Consider the following 22036-nt stretch of genomic DNA (forward strand, 5'->3'; position numbering starts at 1 on the left):
GATTTGCTTAGTTCATTAGGAGTTAGCCCGAGAGCTCTTTAAAAGGATGCCCCAGTATTGACAGCATCTTCTGTCATTTCCTGATGGTAGAGTTTATTGCTTATCTCTCTAGTTTCCTTTTGGATAGGAGTGTACTCATCACGGTAGCGGTTTAATAAAGTAACAGCAATCCATTTAAAATGAAGAATTTATTTATTGCTTAAAGAACACAGACTAGAAAAATTTAACAATACAGCTAAAAAAAAACCAAACCCACTCAGGGTGGGCATCATAGACATTTGATTTTTCCTAACCTTTTATGATGGGGGTCAGGATGAAGAGGCTCAGAATAAAGATAACAACTCAGAATTTCATCTCTGTTCTATCTATTCTCTTAGCTGGCAAATAATAACCAGACACAATCCTAAAAACATAACAGAACAAAGACAGCAGCACCAAGAAATTGTCCCTGAGCAGGAAAGAAGCCCCTATTACCTTAACAGAGACAGAACACAAGCTGGTGGTGTTAACTGCTGGGAGGTAGGCACTTAAATCACTGTGGGAGGTCCTAGCCTTTGGGAGAAATGATTTGTTCCATGGTTTAGGAAATATTTAAAATAGAAGAAGGGAACTGAAAACATATGCAAACCAGCTGTATGGCCTTTAGGCTAGACTATCTGTCTTTGGCAAGCATGGCTGAATCATTTGATGGCACCAACAGAACAGAGGCAATATAAGCAATTCTCAAATTGATAAAGAGAAGGGAAGGTCCATAATGAGTTGGAATTTTAAGTCTACTACTTTTTTATACTCTGTCTCTTTCTACACAGCTATCAACTTCAAATGTGACTAGCAGAAAAAGTTTCAGGTAAACAAATAACAAGTGACTCAGCAGAAGGCAATGAAAGGGACAGAAACACATACAATTTCATCCAGTCTTCAGTCTGGATAGTGAATCCAAGGTTCATGGGCCAGGCTGAAGGCTCTCTTGCTTCTCCAAAATCGATTTCAATTGTTCCTGGAGGAAAATGAGCTGTAGGGGGAGGCAGAAAAACAAGAAAAATTGTTCTGAAATCTTAAGTTCCATTACTTGATCTAGAATTTACTTGTATGAACCAAAAAGAACTACTGTAATTTGTATTTTATAAAGTTATCTGAGTCTTGCAATGTGTCAAGAATGCACGCACAACACTGCATGATGTTGTCTTTTACTGTACCAAACTTCTAAAAGGAAGCTTTAAAATTAAATATGCTTGCTGTTAAGACTTTGTATTTCTTAGAAGAGTACAGAGGGATCACTGTAGCCATTTTTGAAGAGTGAGAAAATAAAGCAGTTGGGATAGCCTTTTGTCCTACTGAACACAATGGATCTTAAACCAAGTCTTAGCTGCTGCTTCTTGCCATGTTCTGATACACTTGGAAAGCAAACCAAAGACCTGACCGATCAGGAGCCTGATGATGTGACACTTATTTTTTTATTCTTTCTAAGTTAGAAGTCCTGAGCCTTCTGTAGTGTAGGATGTGTTTATTTTGACTTGGAATGGCAAAGTGGCCAATAACATATAGAGGTATACTGTCTTTGAAACAGAGACTGGCTTTGAGTATTATTCAGCTTAGGTCACTCCATACCAGTGTAGATTTTCAGTCTGTGAAATGAAAGGAATGGAGCATTAGAAAGTGATCCTATGCCGCACATCACCTACCGAATTATAAGAATTGCTTCTATGGTAATTTAGAGGCTCTTTACACTCCAGTGCCGATGTGATTACAACCACTGACTGCTCAAGTTCTTTCCCCTTTGTGGGCTCTCTCTCACCACCCCCTCAAGAAAGTTTCTTCCCCAGGTCCGGACTTCTTGCTGAATAGTCAACTTGGCGAACTCATCTATCTCCACAGCTTCAATGATCATTTCTCTGTGTGAGCCACTCTCCAATCTCCCATTTTCAAAAGTGCTTCTAACTCAACGTGCTTCCAATTTAGCTCATCATCTTCTCCATCCCCTATGCCCAACAATTCCCTTCCTGTTGTCTTCTGTTAGTGGCTAACCATTTTCCAGTTACTCAGGCTTTGGACTCCCCTTTGTTCTCCTTTTGGGCCCATGAATCCAATCTACTGTTAAGCTCTGATTCCTCCATCACTTGCATCTTCCTCTAATCTCTCTCCACTCAACTTTCTCCTACATACCACTGGCAGAGGCATCTTCCTGAGTCACTGCCCAGGTAAAAAGGCTTTGGTGTCTCATTATGGCCTACACCAAAACTCTCAACTCTAGCCTGTCATCATCACCTCGGAGTCGCCATGCATTCTACTTTCTATACAGAATGCCCTCTTTTCCCAGTCTCCTTATTAAAACCCCACCCTACCTTCTAAGGCTCCAGGCAAACTGCATTTCTCTATGAAGTCTTCCCTAGTCTCTATGGACAAAAGTAAGCCCTCATTCCGTTACAGTCCTGTCCCTCTCATGGACCTCTCCCTGCCTGGAGGTAGAGACTGGGTTGTAAGCATTTTGTAGCTCCCTGTAGAACCTAGCTTCAAGTAGGCAATAAATGAACTAATAACATAAAGGACTGTGAGTGAATAAAGTTTATAGCTACATTTCCATGTTGAAAATAGCCCTCCCCAATATTATTTACATAGATGAAAACAAAGATGTTTGGTGAGTGCTAAAGCAATTTGGCATTAATTGTTCACATGGTTGTTTATAAGCGGTACTTGGTTAAGTGATTTGCTGAGGGGAAGGGAATATACAGAATTCCGCTGGCCTTGCTTGTATGGGGGGTGGGGCTGGGAGTTGGTGTCTCTACCTTAAGAGCCCCATGCTAAATCCATCATATGGCCCCCAGTTCCTTTACAATTATTACCCTCAATTTTATAGGGCTAAAGCCAGCATACATCTTCTGTACAGCTACCTGACCCTCACTTATCGCGCATTATCTTCTTCTCTTTCACTCTTCTCACTCTCTTGTGGCTTTAAAAAAACCAGTTGTTCAAGTCAGAAATCTGGCGTGCATCCTTAACACTTCCTTCAACATCCAATAACTGACACAAGTCCCAACCATTCGACCTTTAAAATATATTCTCTCATATATGAATGTTTGTAGCAGCATTATTCATGATAGCTAAAAAGCGGAAACAATCCCAATGTGCATCAGTGGATGAATAGGTAAACAAAACACCGTGTGTGTGTGTGTGTGTGTGTGTGTATCCTTACACACATGGGATATCAGAATATTATTCACCCACGAAATGGAATCAACTACTGATACATGCCACAACATGGATTAACTCTGAAAACATTATACTAAGTGAAAGAAACCAGATACAAAAGACCACATATTATAAATGTCCTTTTAGATAAAATAAGCAGAATAGGGAAAGTAGATAACAAGGTGCATTAGTGGTTGCCTTGGTCTGGCAAATGGGAGAAGTTCAGAAGAAATGGGGAGTGCTGGCATTGAATACAGGTTTCTTTTGGGGGTGATGAAAATGTTCTAAAATTGACTGTGTTGATGGTGAGGCAATTCTGTGAATATATTAAAAGCCACTGAACTCTATAATTTAAATGTATGGTATGTGAATTATATCTCAACAAAGCAGTTATAAGAGCATTTTATTGCAGTTAATATATATATATGTGTGTGTGTGTGTGTGTGTGTGTGTGTGTATATATATATATATATATATATATATATATATTCTTTCCATAGCCACTGCCACCACCTTAGTTCAAATTGTAATTTTCTCTTATTACACTACCAGACAGCCTCCTAACTGGCCTCCCTATAAACTGTTCTCTAGATAAGAATCAGAGAGCTCTTTAAAAAGTTTAAAGTAAATGTGACTCTCTCCAGCTTAAAACTCTTTGAGGGTTTCCCACTACACTTAAGACTATAGCCCATCCTCCTTGTCATGGCCTGCAAGGGACCATACACTATGGCCTCTGCCTACTTCTCCAACCCTATGTTAAGTCATGCTCTTTCTTGCTTTAAATACTCCAGAGGTCCTCAAAGAGGCCACGTTCTTTCCCCTATGGGGGACCTGGCATATGCTCCACCCAAGAGGCTCCCCATTTCCTCTTCACCTGGGTTTACCTTTTAGGTCTAAGCTTAAGTATGACCTCCTCGGAAAGGCCAATCATTTTAATGTAATTCCATTTAATTCAGGACTCCTTTTATTCAAATAGCACCACTGATTTTTTTTTCCTACTTCACAGCACTTTATTGCCATTTGCACTTCTCTGTTTGTATGTTAATTTATTCACTGTCAATCTTCCCTGCTAGACACTTAACTCCATGAGGACAAGTACTCTGTATTATTCAACATGGTATGAACATCTTGTGCTTTTCACTTAATAGGCATTCAGTATCTGCTGAATGAGTGAATTTTTTTGCAAAAACCTTGTTCCAACCTGCTATCCTCATTTAGAAGATTTGGCCACTACTGCTCCTGTGAAAAAAACAGCCAGAAATGACTTTGGGGGTGGGGTGGGGGATTCTTTGTATCAAATGCTTTCTGGTTGATTCAAAAACACAATTCTCACCTGCTCATTTTTTTCTTTTTCCTGTAACGTAAGCTGCTCCAGCACAGACCATAAATGTCTCTGGAAAACAAATTGTATACATGATGAATTCTGAGTCTCAAAGGAAAAGAGAACCAAGTGAGACAAAGAGTTTGGCAAATAATTTGATAAGAAAACTGTCAGTCATAACAAAAGAACCCTCTTTTTAAAGTATGCAGAGTGAAAAAATGCATCCCCTAACTACAGAGCCATCTGATTTGATTTTATAAACCTACGCATGACATTTTTTTTCTTGCCCTAAAATAAATGGTTGGAATGCCTTTTGGAATGTTACCTTTTTCTAGTTTAGAACAAACCCTTGACTGTGGTAACCTATTAAAAAGCTGGCTTGGAATTTGGTGCAGACTTATTCATTTCCCTGCGCTAGGGCAGAATATTATTACTCCTAACTAGTCCTCCATGCAATATCACAATAATAACTTATACCTGTATCTTTCAAAGTGTGTGCACATCTATTATCTCACTTGGTTAATGTAAAGAACAGCATTCTAAATAGGTTCTAAACAGTTCTGTGTCGAGTTGCTCCATTTTGATGACTACAGCTCCCCAGAAAATGAAATCTGGCAAGGAATTTCCTAGATGCTTCAGAATTCCCCTCACTACAAACATGGCCTAAATGTACATTCTCCTTTTGTTGAAATATGTATTAATAAAAATCAAGCAAGATATTTATTCTTGTTCAGGCATGCATCATAACATTTAAAAATGAACTTCATTAATTTTCTTTTACTTCAATGAATACATTTTGGTACAAACAACATTATTCAATTTATGTCTTACTGCCAGTCACTTAACCTCTTTGAATTGCAATTCTTTATCTATAAAATAGGATTAGTGACAGTACCTGTATTTCAGGAATGTCAGCATGAAATGATATGATACATGTAAAATGTTTAGCTCTTATGTGCCTTTCACATAACAGATGCTCAATATTGGTCATCATTATCTCAAGTCTCCTGGTCTCTTCCCAAAAATGCTTACATGAGATGATCAAAATTACTCAGATAAAAGGAAATAGGGCTATATCTTATTAGGGGTTTCTAAGAGGTTGTTTAGGTCAACAAATGAATAGAAATGCTGCACAGAGATGATACAATTAGAAACACAAATATGGGATTTTGACAGTAAGATATCGAGGTATCTTTATCCCAGTCAACAAGAATTTACCTTGAGCACCAGGTTTTCCACTTTCTTTATGAGATCTCTCTGTCTTTGTGCTTTGCGTTGAATCTCTTGAAGCTTTTTCTCCACGTACTGAATCTGCTTCTGAATATCCCCAACTAACAGAGGCAGACAGAAATTTTATCTAAACATGGCCCAAACTAGTGGACCGAGATCAAAATCAACCAAAACTCCACCTCTCGGCCATCACTTCTCAATCTTAGCTCTGCATCTAATGTGTTTCGAGTCAATCTTCAGCACTGCCAACCACTCTGTCCCACCCCTTTGGATTTTCTTCCCATAACTTACCTGCTGAACTGGCTCCTTCCTTTGCCTCATACTGGCCAGATGCAAAGAACTTGGCCTGTAGCTCCCTTTCCAGATCTTCTTCATAATAATCTTTCTCAACTTCATCCTCATCATTGTAGTCATCTTCTTCATCATCCTCTTCATCCTCTTCATCATCCTCATTCTCTTCCTCATCCTCATCATCACTGTTGCTTCCAGAACCACTGAACATCTCTGGAAGTATACCATATTCTGTTGGTTTTAAGCAAGAGGAAGGTGAATCTATCTAAATCGTTTCACATGATTCCCACTCGAGTTGCAGTTATCCTCCCTCCCCTCAAATTCACTGAGCAACCAATAAGTTTTATAAATAACTTTCTCACAGGAAGATCCTTCCCTTCCTTAAACAATGGCAGGAAATGCAAAACAATACCATTCATTCATGTATTCAGTGATCAAGACATTTAGAGTATCTAAGGGCCCATAGGAGTTTAGGATATCAGGGACTGACAGGAGATTAGAACAGTCTAAAACCCCTGGAATGTGGAAGGAAGGGGAAAGAATGGCCAAGGCATCCTTTTTCTGTAATTGCCTGTGAGTCTCCAGAGAATGGTCTTTCACACAGTCAACACCTGCCCTCTCTGAAGTTCTTGTTTTGCCTTTATTAACATACCTGATGAAAAATGACCCTGCTTATAGCCACTTATTCCTGGGAACATTGCAAAGCCTGGAATAGAGCCTTGACTTTCTATTTCCTGGGTTTCATCTTCGGCAATGACTTCCCATCCTGAAAGGAGGGGTGGTCAAGGAACAAGCAGAAAGAAGAAGGCACAGTTGAAAGGGAAGAGGCTCTCTGGCTGAAAGTGCTATTTAATTTGGTCCAACTTCAAGCCATCTGTATCCGGATTCCTAGTAGGAAGAAGTACTTTCTATTGAATTACACAAGTAAATACATTTCTGTCGTGTGAATTTACTGTTCCTAGCTAGGAAATAACATTTCCAAAACTCTGAAGTTCTACACACCAAAATTAGCACACACAAAATTATTACAATTAGTACTTGTCAACAAGTACATGTGGGGCGGAACAGGCTACAAGGAAAATATTTAATATAAAAGGATATGAGCACTGACAGCTTCAGCGTCTGAACAGAGTAGTCTTTTCACTTCCTTTTCCACATCAGGAGATTCAATGTACTGAACCAATGTGGTGGAGGGGATATCAGTAATGTCATTTAACACCCCGTGTTTTGCAGGAATGCCCTTTTCCTACATATAAATGAATTCAAATAATTAGGTCTCTTTAACATCCATCCAAATCAAATTTCTACTTTAATTAATGCTATTTATGAAGAAATCTTTGACCCAGGTCTAGGTTTTTGTATGGTAAGCTTATTTTTTCCCATTCAAACAAATTAACTTGATTCATTTAATCTTTTTGATCTGCAACTCTGTGTTAAAGACTTCTCTCAGAAGCACAACCCTTAGGTCTCAGTTATTAATTATTTGCCCTGACCCATACTGGCAAAGAACTACAATTCCCTGTTATTTAGAAGTAATTTAGCTTAAAGATCCAAATTCCCAGAGATCACTTTCCCACATCTTTATTATTAAAGATTTTCCTATAAAAACTGGGTCTTAGCTACATGTTCTCCCTTAAATCCAATTTTAGACAATTATCTCCACAGCAACCAATTTGTCATGCCATGAATAGAAATCAGAACTTTGAGGGGGAATAAGCAATTGCAAACAACCGCTGGTAAAAGTGAATCCTGGCTTCCAAGCAATGGCTCTTAAAATAAGTATCAGAGAAAAAAGCAGATTAGAATACAGAGAGTCACAGGACAAATTGTATCCTTTCCTCTAGGAGTTGTCAGGCATTAAACAATGAATCCATTTTTAAGTGAATGAATTTTGTGTATGTCTATGGCAGTGGCAGTTAGAGATGAAAAGGAAGGCTTAAAAGTAACCCTTATGATTTCTTTGATTTGCCTGAAAGTAATGAGCTATGAAATAAAGCACACTAATTAGGTAAACAATAAAGTTATATAATGATTGCTCTACCTCAGGAAAGCTTATTTCTTCAATTTGTTTGAAATCAGTGACCTGTGAAATAAAACACAACAAACAATGAAGTTATTATTACAACTGTTCTACTTCACTAAAGCGTATAGGATTCTAAAATTATTCCCAACATAGTTTTACATTTAGTAGGCACTCAATAAATACTGTTGACTGACAGTATAAAACCCTAGGCAACCATGTTCATGGAGTGAGAGAATCAACACAGCAAAGCTGTCAATTATCCCCGAAATGATATATAGATTCAATGCAATTCCTACCAAAATCCAGCAAGATTTTTATAGACATTGAAAACTTTTTCTAAACTTCAAACTTATTCAAAAATTTATGTGGAAAGGTACAGGCTCTAGAATGACTAAAACAATCTTGACAGAAGTAAAATGAGTAGAGTCTTCCTCATTTCAAGACTTATTATATAGCCACACTGTGATATCAGTAGAAGGATCAACACATAGATTAATGGCACCAAATAGGGAATGCTGAAACATACACACACAAAAATGCTCAACTGATTTTGACAAGGTGCAAAACAACAATACAATGGAGGAAGGAGAGTCTTTTTAACAAATGGTGCTGGGGCAACTAGATATGCAAAGGCAAAAAAAAATGAACTGTGAACTAAACAACACATTTTTTAACAAAAATTAGCTCAAAAATTGATTTCAGGCCTATGTGTAAAATGTAAAACTTTTAGAAAAAAATAGAGGAAAAAATTTTCAGGATCTGGGCTGCAAAGGGTTCTTAATCTTGACACCATAGAAAGATCCTAAAAAGGAAAAATCTATAGGGGCACCTAGGTGGCCAAATATGGAAGGAGCCCAAGTGTCTGTCAATGGATGAATGGATAAAAAAGATATGGTCGGGGCACCTGGGTGGGTCAGTGAGTTAAGTGCCTGGCTCCCGATTTAAGATGAGGTCATGATCTCATGGTTGATGGGTTCGAATCCCATACTGGGCTCTGCGCTGAAGGTGCGGAGCCTCCTTGGGATTCTCTGTCTCCCTCGCTCTCTGCCCCTCCCCCACTCAGTCTCTATCTCTCTGTCTTAAAATAAATAAACATTAAATAAGGAAAAATCTGAAGATGGCGGAGAGGAAGGGAGCTCTGTAAACTTGGTCTGCCCCATCTATTGAACTGAGAAGGACATTACTCTCATCTGCAAGAGTGGAAGGAGAAGATACAGACTCCAGAAAGAAGACAACCTCAAAGATGCCTGAGTGAGTGAGTGCCAACTGGGGAGATTGGGAAATGGGCCAGCCCGAGAAGGGCAGGGGAGGTGGGAGCCCCAGCCCAACACGGGGTAAGCGCATGGAGCCCCTGAGAGACAAAGGGAAGAGAAAGAGAAACTGAACACACTCATAGTACTGTCTCTAGACAAGAGATAAAGAACTTAACCCGGTACGGAGAGAAAAACTCTCACTATATATATAACCGCTGGGCAGCCCAAATCCCGAACCCGGGTGGCACAAGGAAAAAAACAGTCTCCACCCCTGCGCGATCCCGACAGGGAGTAGGCAGCCACCACAGTGGCAGCGGCTGTGGCTGTGGTGACGGCCCCAGGGGCACGCACTTCCGCCTCAGCTGCAGAAGCAGGAGCACATACCTCATTTCCACAGCGCATCTCGCCTCCAGCATTGGCCCTGCAAATCCCGAATCCCAGGTGCCAACAGGGAAAAAAATAGCCCCCACCCCATACAATCCTAGCAGAGAGTTGGCAGCAGTGGAGGTGGGGGCGCATGCTTTGGCTATGGCTGCAGGAGCATGCATCTCATTTCCGGCAGTGCCCTGCGCCTCAGGCAGAAGCAGCACAAATCCCGACCTGTGCCAAGAGAAACTGCTCCCTCTCCCTATGCGATCGTGATCCCAGCTGGGGGCTAGGAGTTGGCAGTGGCGTCTGTGGGGGCACACACTTCACCTCCTGCAGCACACCTTGCCTCCAGCAGTGGCAGTGCAAATCCCTGCCAGCACCAAGAGAAACTGCTCCCTCCCCCTACGCGATCCCGGCTGGGGGCTGGAATTTGGCGGTGGCATCTGTGGGGGCGTGCACTTCGCCTACGGCAGCGGCAGTGCAAATCCCGGCAGGCACCAAGAGACACTGCTCCCTCCCCCTATGAGATCCCAGCTAAGAAGCCTGCCACCAAAGCAAGTACATCTCATCTGTGGTAGCATGAAAGTGCAGGGACTAGGATTTTGAAACTAGGCGGGCCTGGAAAATACAACTTGGCTCAGCTGCAGCACAAGGAGATCAGACTCATTAGAGTGGCCTGCAGCGCTTAGTTCTAGCAGAGCTTGGGGCACGGCCATTCATCGTCTGCAACCACCACGCGGGGCCTCCAAGAGCGGCCCCCTAGATCTACATACAACAAACCATGCCTATCTGCAAGGGGGAGCTGCTGCCCTTTTTTTTTGTACTTATTTTTTATTATTAACTTTTTACTTTAAAAAATTTTTTTTAAATATTTACTCATTTTCCTTATTCCCTTCTCCCTCTTCTTTTTTTTCTTCCTCTTGCCATCCAGATATATTCTCCCTTATCTCATCCTTATCTCTCCCCTTGACTGGTTATACATTTTTAGACTGTCCATTGTCCTTTGTTGTCTCTACCTCCTTTATTTTTTTCTTCTCTTCTTTTCTTCTCTTTCTCTCCCTTTGCTTTTCTTCCCTTCACCCTTTCAATTTGTTTGTTTGATTAGTCTGTGTGTTTGCATGCTTCTGTTCCCTCTGTGTTTGTCTGTCTCTTTTCCTTCTCAGTGCTACCTCAAGAAATAAGCTCAAGTGTGCATGACGGTGAGTCCAAAATATCACTGAGTAGGGAAATAAAATAATCAAAGGCACAACAAGAGAAACTGAGAGACACCATTAAAAGAATATTTCCTGAAATAACAGGCCCTGGACAGTCAATAAACCTCCTTTAACAGAGTAATACTAACAGGTGCAGAGAGCACTACGAGATTTTCAAAACTGACAAGAGACAGAAAACTAGCCAAAATGAAAAAACGAAGGAACTCTCCCCTGAAGAACCTCCAGGAAGAAGTCACAGCCACAGAACTGCTCAAAACAGATCTAAACAACATACCTGAACAAAAATTTTAAAAATCTGTCATAAAATTGATCGCTGGGGTTGAAAAAAGCAGCAGAGTAGCAAACGAGACAATGACTAGGAACTTTGAAATAAGTGTGACGAATTTAAAAAAAGGCTATAAGTGAGGTGAATAATAAAATGGAGGCAGCCACCTCAAAGATTGACGAGGCAGAGAGAAAAAGAGGTGAAATAGAAGCAGGAAAGAGTATCCAATGGAAAAAAGACTGCCTCTTTAGCAAGTGGTGCTGGGAGAACTGGACAGCAACATGCAGAAGAATGAAACTAGACCACTTTCTTACACCATACACCAAAATAAACTCAAAATGGCTGAAGGACCTGAATGTGAGACAGGAAACCATCAAAACCCTTGAGGAGAATGTAGGAAACAACCTCCTTGACCTCAACCACAGCAATTTCTGACTTGACACATCCCCAAAGGCAAGGGAAATTAAAGCAAAAATGAACTATTGGGACCTCATCAAGATAAAAAATCTTCTGCACTGCAAAGGAAACAATCAAGAAAACTAATAGGCAACCCATAGAATGGGAAAAGATAGTTGCAAATGACAAACCAGATAAAGGGCTAGTATCCAAAATCTACAAGGAATTCACGAAACTCCACACCCAACAAACAAATAACCCAGTGAAGAAATGGGCAGAAGACCTAAACAGACACTTCTCCAAAGAGGACATCCAGATAGCCTACAGGCACATGAAATGATACTCAACATCACTCATCATCAGGGAAACACAAATCAAAACCACACTGAGATACTACCTCACGCCAGTCAGAGTGGCTAAAATGAATAAATAAAGAGACTATAGATGCTGGTGAGGATGTGGAGAGACGGGCACCCTCCTACACTGTTGGTGGCAATGTAAACTGGTGCAGCTGCTCTGGAAAACTGTGGAGGTTCCACAGTCCATGTTACCGCCACTTTGGAAACTGTATGGTAGTTTCTCATAAAACTAAACATCCAAGTACCATACAACCCAGCAATAGCACCCCTGCACATTTATCCCAAAGAAATGAATACTTATATTGACACAAAACCTGCACGTAGCTTTATTTATAAGAGTAAAAAACTGAAAACAACCCAGATGTCCTTCAATGGGTGAACAGTTAAACAAGCTGGGGTACATCCATACCCTGGAATATGACTCAGCAATAACAGGAAGTACTGATACATGCAACAACTTGCATGGATTTTAAGGGAATTATACTTAGTGGGAAAAAAGCCAGCATTAAATGTTACACATTGTATGAGTCCATTTATATGACATTCTCAAAGTGACAACATTACCGAGATGAAGAACATACTAGTGATGGCCAGGGGTTAGAGACGAAGGGAGTTGGGTAGGAGGGAGGTAAATGTGACTATAGAAGGGCAATATGAAGGATACTTGTGGTAACAAAACTGCACAGTATTTTGACTGTGTAGGTTGATACATGAACATACATATGGGAAAAAAACTGCATAGAACTACACACACACATACACACACATGAGTACAAGTAAAACTGGAGAAATTTGAATAAGATTAGTGAATTGTAATAATGTCAATTTCCTATCTGTGATATTGTCCTATAGTTTTGCCAAAAATTACAATGGGGAAAACTGGATAAAAGGTACATCACATCTCTTTTTTATTTCTTACAACTGCATGTGAACCTACAGTTATTTCAAAATAAAAAGTTAATTAAAGGGGCACCTGGGTGGCTCAGTCAGTTAAACATCTGACTCTTGGTATTGGCTCAAGTCATGATACCATGGGGTTTGTGAAATTGGGCCCTGAATAGGACTCTATGCTGACAGCATGAAACCTGCTTGGGATTCTCTCTCTCTCTCTGCCCCATCCCTCCCCAACATATGCACATGTGCTCCCTCTCTCTCTCTCTCTCTCTCAAAATAAATATAAAAACATTTTTTAAGTTAATTTAAAAAAGAAGCCAAGCCACAATATTCCTGTAGCTTGCCCAAGATTCTACAAGTCAGAGGTAAGGTTAGGCATAGAACCACAATTTCCAAATGTCAGGTTCTAGATGGGTTCACTTTAAAACTAGATTTTGAGGAGCACCTGAGTGGAAGCCTCTGACTCTTCATTTTGGTTCAGGTCATGATCTCATGGTTTCGTGGGTTCGAGCCCCACATTGGGTTCTGTGCTGGCAATGTGGATCCTGATTGGGATTCTCTCTTTCTCTCTGCCCTTACCCCACTAGTACTGTTGCTGTTTCTCTCAAAATAAATAAATAAACTTTGAGAATAGATTTTGCAATTGAAAGCAAAGCATTAGCAGAAGTTTCAAATTCGACACATCCAGATCCCTAAATGATCAGATCTGTTTCTGTTCACAATATATTCACAATTGCTACTGCACAGTGCTTGGAATTTAGCTCATAATCGATGTTTACTTAACATATAATTGAGTGAACAAATTAATCCCCAACTAACTCCTCTTCAAATCCACCCAATAAACACAGAAATAGCATGCAACTAACCTTTTTTGTTGTTTTGCGGAACCTTTTCTTTCTGACATTCTTAAGTGGTGGAGTAACTAAAATAAATTCAACATGGTGAAATGCATATATGACTGTTGGTAGTCACATATCTATCTGAATTTGATAAAGATAAAGGTCATGCTTTAAGCCACTGTTTCATGACATGACCTGTTCCTTTAAGAGTGTCTGGATGCCTAATGAACCAAACACCTAAGTGTGGTAACAGGTCCCTGGCTCACACGTAATTAGGACTCAACAGACTAAATGCAGTCAGTCAGAGTGAGCAAGGGGCAGGTGACTTACTTCCATGCTTCCAGACATATTTTTTCCCTCTCTGTTTTTCATTTTTCATGATTATGTTAAGGTCAGTAGAGGTAACTGGTTCTTCCAGAGAAGACTGGAGATCATCAGCAGCAGTGCACACAAGCATCTACATTTAACAAAGATGAAGAAGTTGACTATGGTCATGAATCCTGGATTAGAAATGAATCATGATCTACACGTGTGCTATCTCAAAGGGGCGCATGAACCCCAATGTTTATAACAGTGCTATTGACAATACCAAAGTATGGAAAAAGCCCAAATGTCCATCAACGAATTAATGGATAAAGAAGATGTGGTGTGTGTGTATACACACACATGTACAATGAAATATTATGGGCAGTCAAAAAGAATGAAATCTTGCCATTTGCAACTACCTGGATGGAACTGGAGGGTATTATGCTAAGCGAAATTTGTCAGTCAGAGAAAGACAAATATCATATGACTTCACTCATATGAGGAATTTAAGATCAAAACAGATGAACATAAGGGAAGGGAAGCAAAAATAATATAAAAAACATGAAAGGGGACAAAACATAAGAGAATTTTAAATATGGAGAACAGAGGGTTACCAGAGGAGTTGTGGGAGGGGGAATGGGCTAAATGGATAATGGGCATTAAGGAATCTATTCCTGAAATCACTATTGCACTATATGCTAACTTGGATGTAAATTAAAAAATATATTCCTTCTCCCTCTCTCTCTCTGTCTCTGCAGCACTGTATATGGTTTCTAGGTTTCGTTTTTATTTGTTTGTTTTTATCTCAAGTACTTACCACTGCAGAGCGAATAAGTTAAGAACAAATCTTAGCATTTTGATTTAAAAGGCAAACAAGAAATCAACAGTTGAGATGATGAAGAAAAACAAATATAAATCTCCAGGATTAACAGCATCTTGCTTCAGCAGAAAGTTCAGAAGAAGATCCCAGATCCTCATTTTTTTCAGATGAAAATCATCATAAATGGCAAACCTAAACCTTTTTTTTAATCTAAAAGCTATCAGATAAAATTAAGTAGTCAAAAGTTATGGATCAAATACCAAACCAGAACATGACACTGTATTCCTGTGCAACTGAGCTGAGAATTAGAAATGATAAGCAGCCATTCACCAAGTGGAAAGGAGTACTGAAAGAAAGAGAAAAGTAGGGAGGAAGGGATTGCTTGAAGGAGGTAAGAACTAGAACATTAAGAAAACTCATCCATACCTGGGAAATATCTGCTGTCTTATAAAAAGTTTTTTTATCAAGAGTTTTCAGGCTTCCAATAACACAAGGTAAATCAACCAGCTTAGCAGTCAGTGGGACATCTTCTACATTAACAATTGCATGGCGTCCATCAGCTGAAGAGAGGCAGGAAAAATTAAAGCCAACATCTTCCCAATGCACTCTTAAGCTTCCTAGAGTTTAATGCAGACTTACATGGGACCGGCCAGCCTTTCAGCAAAACCTACTATTTCTCATAACACTAGAATTGTGTATGTAATTAGTAATTTCCCAGAGAAAATAAGGCAGGGTATATGGAGTTCTTTTTTCTCAGTTTATGCTAATGGATCAAAAGTAGCTAAGTCTCTTTGTAATAACTGTGAAGTAAATGTGCATGACATGGCAAATGATTCATTCTTATCCTGAAGGACAAACTCCATTCATTTAGAAGCACTCATTATGTCACTGTACATGGGTATTTTCAAAGGGTCAAGTGAAGGAAAGGGTGATCCCAGAAAGGTCCTAGTATATCTGAAGTTATAATCTCTAGTTAACTTCACCAAGATAAGATTCTACACAATATCCATACACTATAGGAATAGATAGATTCATACACTGACAACTCTGAATCCTGCCCAGATGTCTCAAACTTTTCCTCGTCCCTTAACACAAGAGGATTCAAGTGCAATATTCTAATATTGAGTGAAAAAAGTAAAATGTAGAATGATGCTGGACATGATGCTTTAATTCTTTCAATTAACATGAAAGATATAGAAAATTTAAATGTTGGTATTGGGCATAAAAATTTGTCTGTAAAGAAATTCAAGGAGAAACAATTATTAGTTATCTTTGGTACTAATGTTGGGGCACTGCAAAGGAGGGTTTCACTCCTCTTTTTGAACTTTTTCGTCTTATTTAAATTTTCTAACCATGAGCTTGCATTACCTTTTTGAAAATGTCAGTAAGGGCTACATGAGTGATGGGATTATAGGCCATTTAAAATTTTCTTCTTTATATATTTCTCTGTATTTAAAAGGCCTAATAAATACTATTCAAAAGAGAGAAAGGTATGTCACTTTTATAAACAAAGCACAGGACATTCATTTATCATTCCCCTGGACATCAGAAATCACAAAGCTTATATGTAAGAGACAAACAGAAGTATACAAATCCCACCATTGACCCCCCCCCGCCAATTCTTCCTTATACACACTATAATAATTACCTCAAATTACATAATTTCTACTTCCTTTCCTCAAAAAGAAGATATGAGAGTGACTTAAGCCTCTCTTAAAGTCTGTCAAGGAGACCATATTCTGTTCTTTGTCCCATCCTTAGTATCTAGCATAATGTCTGGCATATAGAAATCCCTTAACAAAGTAACTGTTCAATGTATGGTAAATACATATTTACTACTTACAAGATAAGTCAATTTTTAGTTTATCCTTCATGGCAACACTTCTAGAATGTATCATCCTTCTGACAGTAAATGCATGCTCCTGAAAAGGAGGTAGATTGAAAAATCAGAAGGATGAATTGTCTACTTGGCAACTAATAGATGTGTCACAGAGAGTCCTCCTTAAAATAAAAACCTTAAACCTCCCAAATATTAGGAACAATGCCATGTACCATGACATATGATGTGCTAAGTTAGGATGAGGCTGACTCTAATCTCATTGTTGGTTTTTAGTAGCTACAGTTAATGCCTTCTTCTAGCCCTACATTCCTGCCTCTCACTGCTGCCCTTCAGTTGTAGTTGCTAAGTAAAGGCTTAGCTGCAGTTTACTGGGTATATTAATTAGCCATAATTGGGGCAACACCTTTCCAAAGCCCATCCTTAATACAGCATTCTTAGACTAGATACTACTTGAATGCAGGTATCAATGGGGGAAGAGACCCTAACACAATGTTCAGATGAGCTTTAACAGCCTTGCATGGTGATGAATTTGAGGAAATAATGATGGTCCCTTTCACTGCCCCTTTTGAGGTGACAGAAAGGATTTTTAAAGAGTCTTATCATGGCTGTTCAATGAACAGGCTGTTAGCACCTCTGGTAAGTCACTGGATCCCTCACTGTCACAACCCTTTGCTAGGAAATCAACCTACCTGATAGGCGGCATGTACAGGATGAAAGAATTCTGCTAAAAGGGTACACATTAGAATAGGGCTGTTTAATAAAACGTGATTCCTGGGAAAGAAATGTTCTTACTTTTTATAGCCTACCTTAAATAGGAATGCTACTGAATCCAAGCAGAGCTAATATATATGCACTGAAGATACGTGGTCTGAGATACAAAGGTTTCTTACCAGAGGTAGACGCAATATAAACTGGTTCTCAAGTTCCTGAGGAGGTTGATGCTGGCTTTTACTCATCTCTTGTTTTCGAGTTCATGAAAGCAAAAACAAAATAGATAGCAAATGACCAAAAACTCATCGTGCCCCCTCTGCTGCCCACTTCTGGTGGTACTGGTTATATTACACAAGATCTTGCTCACAACCCTCACTGAAATGATGTGTGTACAGCTCTGAAGTACCTTATATGACACAACCTGATTATTTCTAAAAGTCACCTGATCTCCCCTCCAATATATGCAGACTTTCCAAGGATAGCCCAAGTTACATGATAAATGATGTATCAGTTGTCATGGAACATGATTTGGTCTTCTTAGCGATATTCTTGGTCTCTGAGGTAAAAGACTACAATTCTTCAGCACTGTTGTGGCTACTGAAGCAAACTACATGCCTCTGAAGGGAAGAGTGCCAATCAAAGTCCAGAATCAACCAAAACCACCAGTACAGCTGTTCTATAGTGATTTGAAGGAAAAAAGAGCTTAATTTTTTAATATTTCATTCACCTTAACGGATTGGTATGAATTAAACCCATGGGAGAGCAGGAAGGTTCTATGACTCTAAAGTCAGCATCAACAGCTCTAAACTACTCTGGGTAAAGTTAGGAGTCCAGCTCTTACAGCGAGGCTATCTATATGAGTACACTTAAGTTCATGGAATGGACACTTTCTTGAAGGATTTTCATAAAATCCAATTTAACTTATGCATTATTAACATTCACTGTGTACATTCTATGTGCCAAGCACTTGATTGAGTACATTAGGTCTACTATTTCATTTAATCCACGCAACCACCACTTACTTGAAATACCCCTAAAAAATTGTTTAAAGGAATCCTAAGATAGATCCTTTTATGAAAAAAAAAACCCTTCTGTAAAGTGGATAATCTCATCCAAGTTGATCTTTATTTTTAATCTTACAGCTATTTGGGATATATCTGTAGTGGCTTGTATGTTGGGTTTTAGGGTTCACACTTCTGACAATTTTTTTTTCTCAAAAGGCAGAAAGAAAGCAATACACGTATATGAAATTAGACAAGGTCTTCTCCCTATGTTCTAAGGACATTATGCTATATATAAAGTTCTAAAATCTTATATCTTAAATACTCCAATTAATCACAGCTGCCTAATACTCTGTAAACCATTTGAATCTCACTTAAAAGAATTGGAACCCTTTTTAAAAACATAAAAAATTAGTCTCAGGCCCTATTAAGGTGAAATCATTCACCAGTCCATTAGTATGACTTCAGAAACAACCAGAAAGGCATAGAAAGCAAAAGAGAGGTCAGCAGTGGAAAAGGAGACACCAGGATGAGGAGAGAGATTATTTGTGATAGCCATTTATTTTCTTCCTGCTTCATACAGATACATATATATACACACAGACAGACACACACACACAGATACAAAAACTAAATGTGAACATAAGCAAAAATTATTTAAAGTAAAGTAAATTAAACCCTTGGGGCTGGGCACATTGCCTAACAGAATGGACAGTTGCTAACACAAGTTGGGAGTAGAAATAGATTATTTGAAGAACTGGCTGCTAAGCAAGTCTTTATTAGATTAGAAATAACAGATTTTTCAGCAGAACTAAGACTACGGCATTTTGTTCATTTCAATGCCTTTCTGGCAACTCCTCTCAATATAAAAAAAAGAAAGAATTGAAACTATTTCAGAGAAGATGGACAACCCAAGTTGAAGTTAGTTTTAATTATTATTAAAATGTGTTACCTTCATCTACCCAATGAATTGGTTGTATCCAATATATTTTAAGAAAAGGCATCTTTTTTTTTTTCAGACAAGCACTCTTTAATAAGTAATTAAACTAAATAAGCAGGACCGCTCTCCATCCCCAGCTCCACCTCGTTTCAGCGAAATCAGGATTGGAATTAGAATTATAGCTAGCTGGAGGGTGCCTAACAGCATGCTCCAGGCAGCACAAGTCAGCACAAGCCTAACCTGGTGTTTTCTCAAGTTCATAGCCGCTGGCTGCAATTTGAAGCAATGACCAGTCCATCCTTATCCCAGGGGCGCTAAGCTTCCGAGGTAGAGACCAGCTCCTAGGCTTTGGTCCAATTTCCCTGAAAAAGCTCCCTTAGGACCAAGGGGCCCGACCCTTCGTGCCTCGCTGTCCCGGTGGGGTTAGGGAGGGAAATGCGGTGCGCGGGAGCTGGGCCCTGACCCGCCCAGGAGCCCTCTGACCGCCAGACTCACCCGCTCCTCCGCTGACTCGCGCCAGGACCAGAGAGGGGAACCCGCCTTTCTTCCCCGGGGTGGGGAGGGACGGGTTCCGGAGGGGGCGTGAGTGGGCTCCGGGGCGGCGGGCGTGGGTGGGCTCACGGGCTGCGAGCGTGGAGGCGGGCTGCGTGCAGACTGCGTGGCGACAGGTAGGAGCCGCGCGCGCCGCCCCTCCCCACCTAGCCACGCCTCCGCGACCAGGTCCCAACCCTACAGGCGGCTGGCCTCAAGGCTGCCGCCACTTCACCGCGTGCCAGGGCTTCAAGGCTTGAAAGGCGCTGAGCGCAGCACAGAGGTGGGGGTGCGGGAACCTCGCGAAACAAAGTTTCAAAACCAATTCCTTTCACAGGGAGGCGACCTTGGGGGCCGCCGCGGGATTGTAACCAGTGCACAGTGATATTTGTAAAAGGAGTGGCACATTCGGTTGCTCATTGAATCCGTTAGGTTCCCTTTGCGAGACGACCTCACTTGGTGACAAATAGGCCACCACACAAAACCATTAAATAACTACAGTCCGCCCCCAAACTACTCTTACATAATAAGCCTTTGCCTTCTCCTCAAGAGAGTCACTAGAATACATCTTTTGGACAGGGACACAAGTGACACCCATTATTTCTCCTGAAGGGAGTCTCAGTTCAGATAAACTTCTAGCAGTTCACTTCCCCCAAAGAATACCCTTAACTTGTGAATGGGGAAAAAATTAACGCCACTTACCTCCCCCTTCCACTAACTTTTCCTCAGGAGTTTTGGCAGCAACGTGGGTGCCGCCATCGACATTGGCTTGGGTGCCATGGTCGGCAGGAGTTTCAGTGACTTCGCTGCTGGCAGTTTCGGCCCTCAGGTCGGCGAAGGATTCACCAATGTTGTCTTCAGGAATTTGGGGAGCTTGTAAGCCTGTTACTTCTGATGTTAAAGCTGTTGGTGTTGAATCACTTTCGAAAGAATCGGGACGCTCTTCCTCACAGCACTCCATGGTCCACTCACGGAAATTGTAAAATGGCTTCCCGTCAGTCATGTGACCTTGGAGGTTCCAGAACGTTCAGAAAATGATTCAAACGTATCCTCCTAAAAGACAGAGGGATAATATTAGAGACATTAGGAGTCCTGGTTAGAGATGGTAGCCATGAAATATCGACTGCCTAATACGCATCTAAACTTAATTGTAAGGGATAAATATGTTTGGAAGACTAATTATTGTACAGGCGTTTCTTCTGAACACGAGATTTTTTTTTTCATTCCGTGAAGCTGAATTATTGGAGTAAACATCAGTGGATGGATTCCAAAAGGGATCAAAACAATTTTGTCAGTAACTGAAATAATTGAGTAATGATGTTTTGAATCATACAGACCATGTGAATTATTTAATTAACTTTCCTTGTGATGGCTGCTAGGAATCTCAGAACCTATTTTATAACCCAAATCTACCAACTGTGAACTTTATTGGCATATGATTTTCTTTCTGTCATCCTAAAAAACCATATTCTCTCCCAATTCCCTAATTATTTTTATCTTGTAACACTGAAAGCTGCTTCAAAACATTTTTTATTTTTTATTTCTTTTTCAAAGTAATCTCTACACCTAATGTGGAGCTTGAACTCACAACCCAGAGATCAAGTGTCACATGCCCTACAGACTGAGCCAGCCAAGGCACTTCTCAAAATTTTCTTAAAAAGAAAATCAGAAGGGCGCCTGACTGGCTCAGTCGGTAGAGCTTGCAACTCTTGATCTTGGTGGTTGTGAGTTCGAGCCCCACATTTGAATATAGAGATTACTTTTAAAAATATTAAAAGGGAGTGAAGATATAAATAGTAGATACATAAAAATAGTACTCTGACAGAAGTGTCACAGGGAGCATCCCTGTAGATAGAGTAAGGGAATATAGTAACTGTTCACGTATAAATTTAATAATCTAATATATGTTACTTGAGAATCTCACGTGCCAGGCTTGATTTTAAATATTTATTAGATGTTGAAAATTTGGTAAAAGTTTCGTGGGAGGAGGCAAAATTACCTGTAAGATACAGGCATACATATATGTAATTTTTCCTTTATTGCCTGATTTCCAGCACCTTCTTAAGGAAGAAGGGGATGAAATGTGCAAGCAGGAAAAGGACATGAAAAGTGTGGTTTCTCTCCCTGGGAAGGAGCTGATCCAACAAGTAGCACTGATGTACAGATAATAACCTGTCATATACATACTATCATATTGTCAAATACATACAGAATATATTTCTGGGCTCCGTTCTGCCATATTGCTAT

General features: G+C 40.0%; 1 protein-coding gene across 1 annotated transcript; it reads right to left on the minus strand.

The window, feature by feature from the left end:
• Positions 1-169: 169 nt before the first annotated feature.
• Positions 170-20750, minus strand: TAF7L (TATA-box binding protein associated factor 7 like). The gene is made up of 14 exons (XM_029929675.1): positions 20492-20750; positions 19754-19882; positions 17497-17564; positions 16610-16688; positions 15193-15326; positions 13971-14097; positions 13668-13723; positions 8070-8111; positions 7136-7202; positions 6681-6794; positions 6029-6259; positions 5726-5838; positions 4520-4579; positions 170-1012 (listed from the first exon to the last, which is right to left on the minus strand). Exons 1-14 carry the CDS (start codon positions 20748-20750, stop codon positions 944-946), a joined length of 1548 nt encoding a protein of 515 aa, XP_029785535.1. The 3' UTR covers positions 170-943.
• Between the last annotated feature and the right edge of the window lie 1286 nt (positions 20751-22036).

Source organism: Suricata suricatta, chromosome X (assembly GCF_006229205.1).
Source record: "Suricata suricatta isolate VVHF042 chromosome X, meerkat_22Aug2017_6uvM2_HiC, whole genome shotgun sequence".
Taxonomy (NCBI): Eukaryota; Metazoa; Chordata; class Mammalia; order Carnivora; family Herpestidae; genus Suricata; species Suricata suricatta.

Bases quoted from the DNA above. Each gene is read 5' to 3' on its own strand.
- TAF7L (XM_029929675.1), bottom strand. From the start codon at position 20,750: ATGGAGTGCTGTGAGGAAGAGCGTCCCGATTCTTTCGAAAGTGATTCA. The intron at 17,565-19,753 runs GTGAGTCTGGCG...CTCGAAAACAAG, and splicing joins GCGAGTCAGCGGAGGAGCGG to AGATGAGTAAAAGCCAGCAT. The intron at 4,580-5,725 runs GTAAATTCTTGT...TTTGTTTTCCAG, and splicing joins TGGAAAACCTGGTGCTCAAG to AGACATTTATGGTCTGTGCT.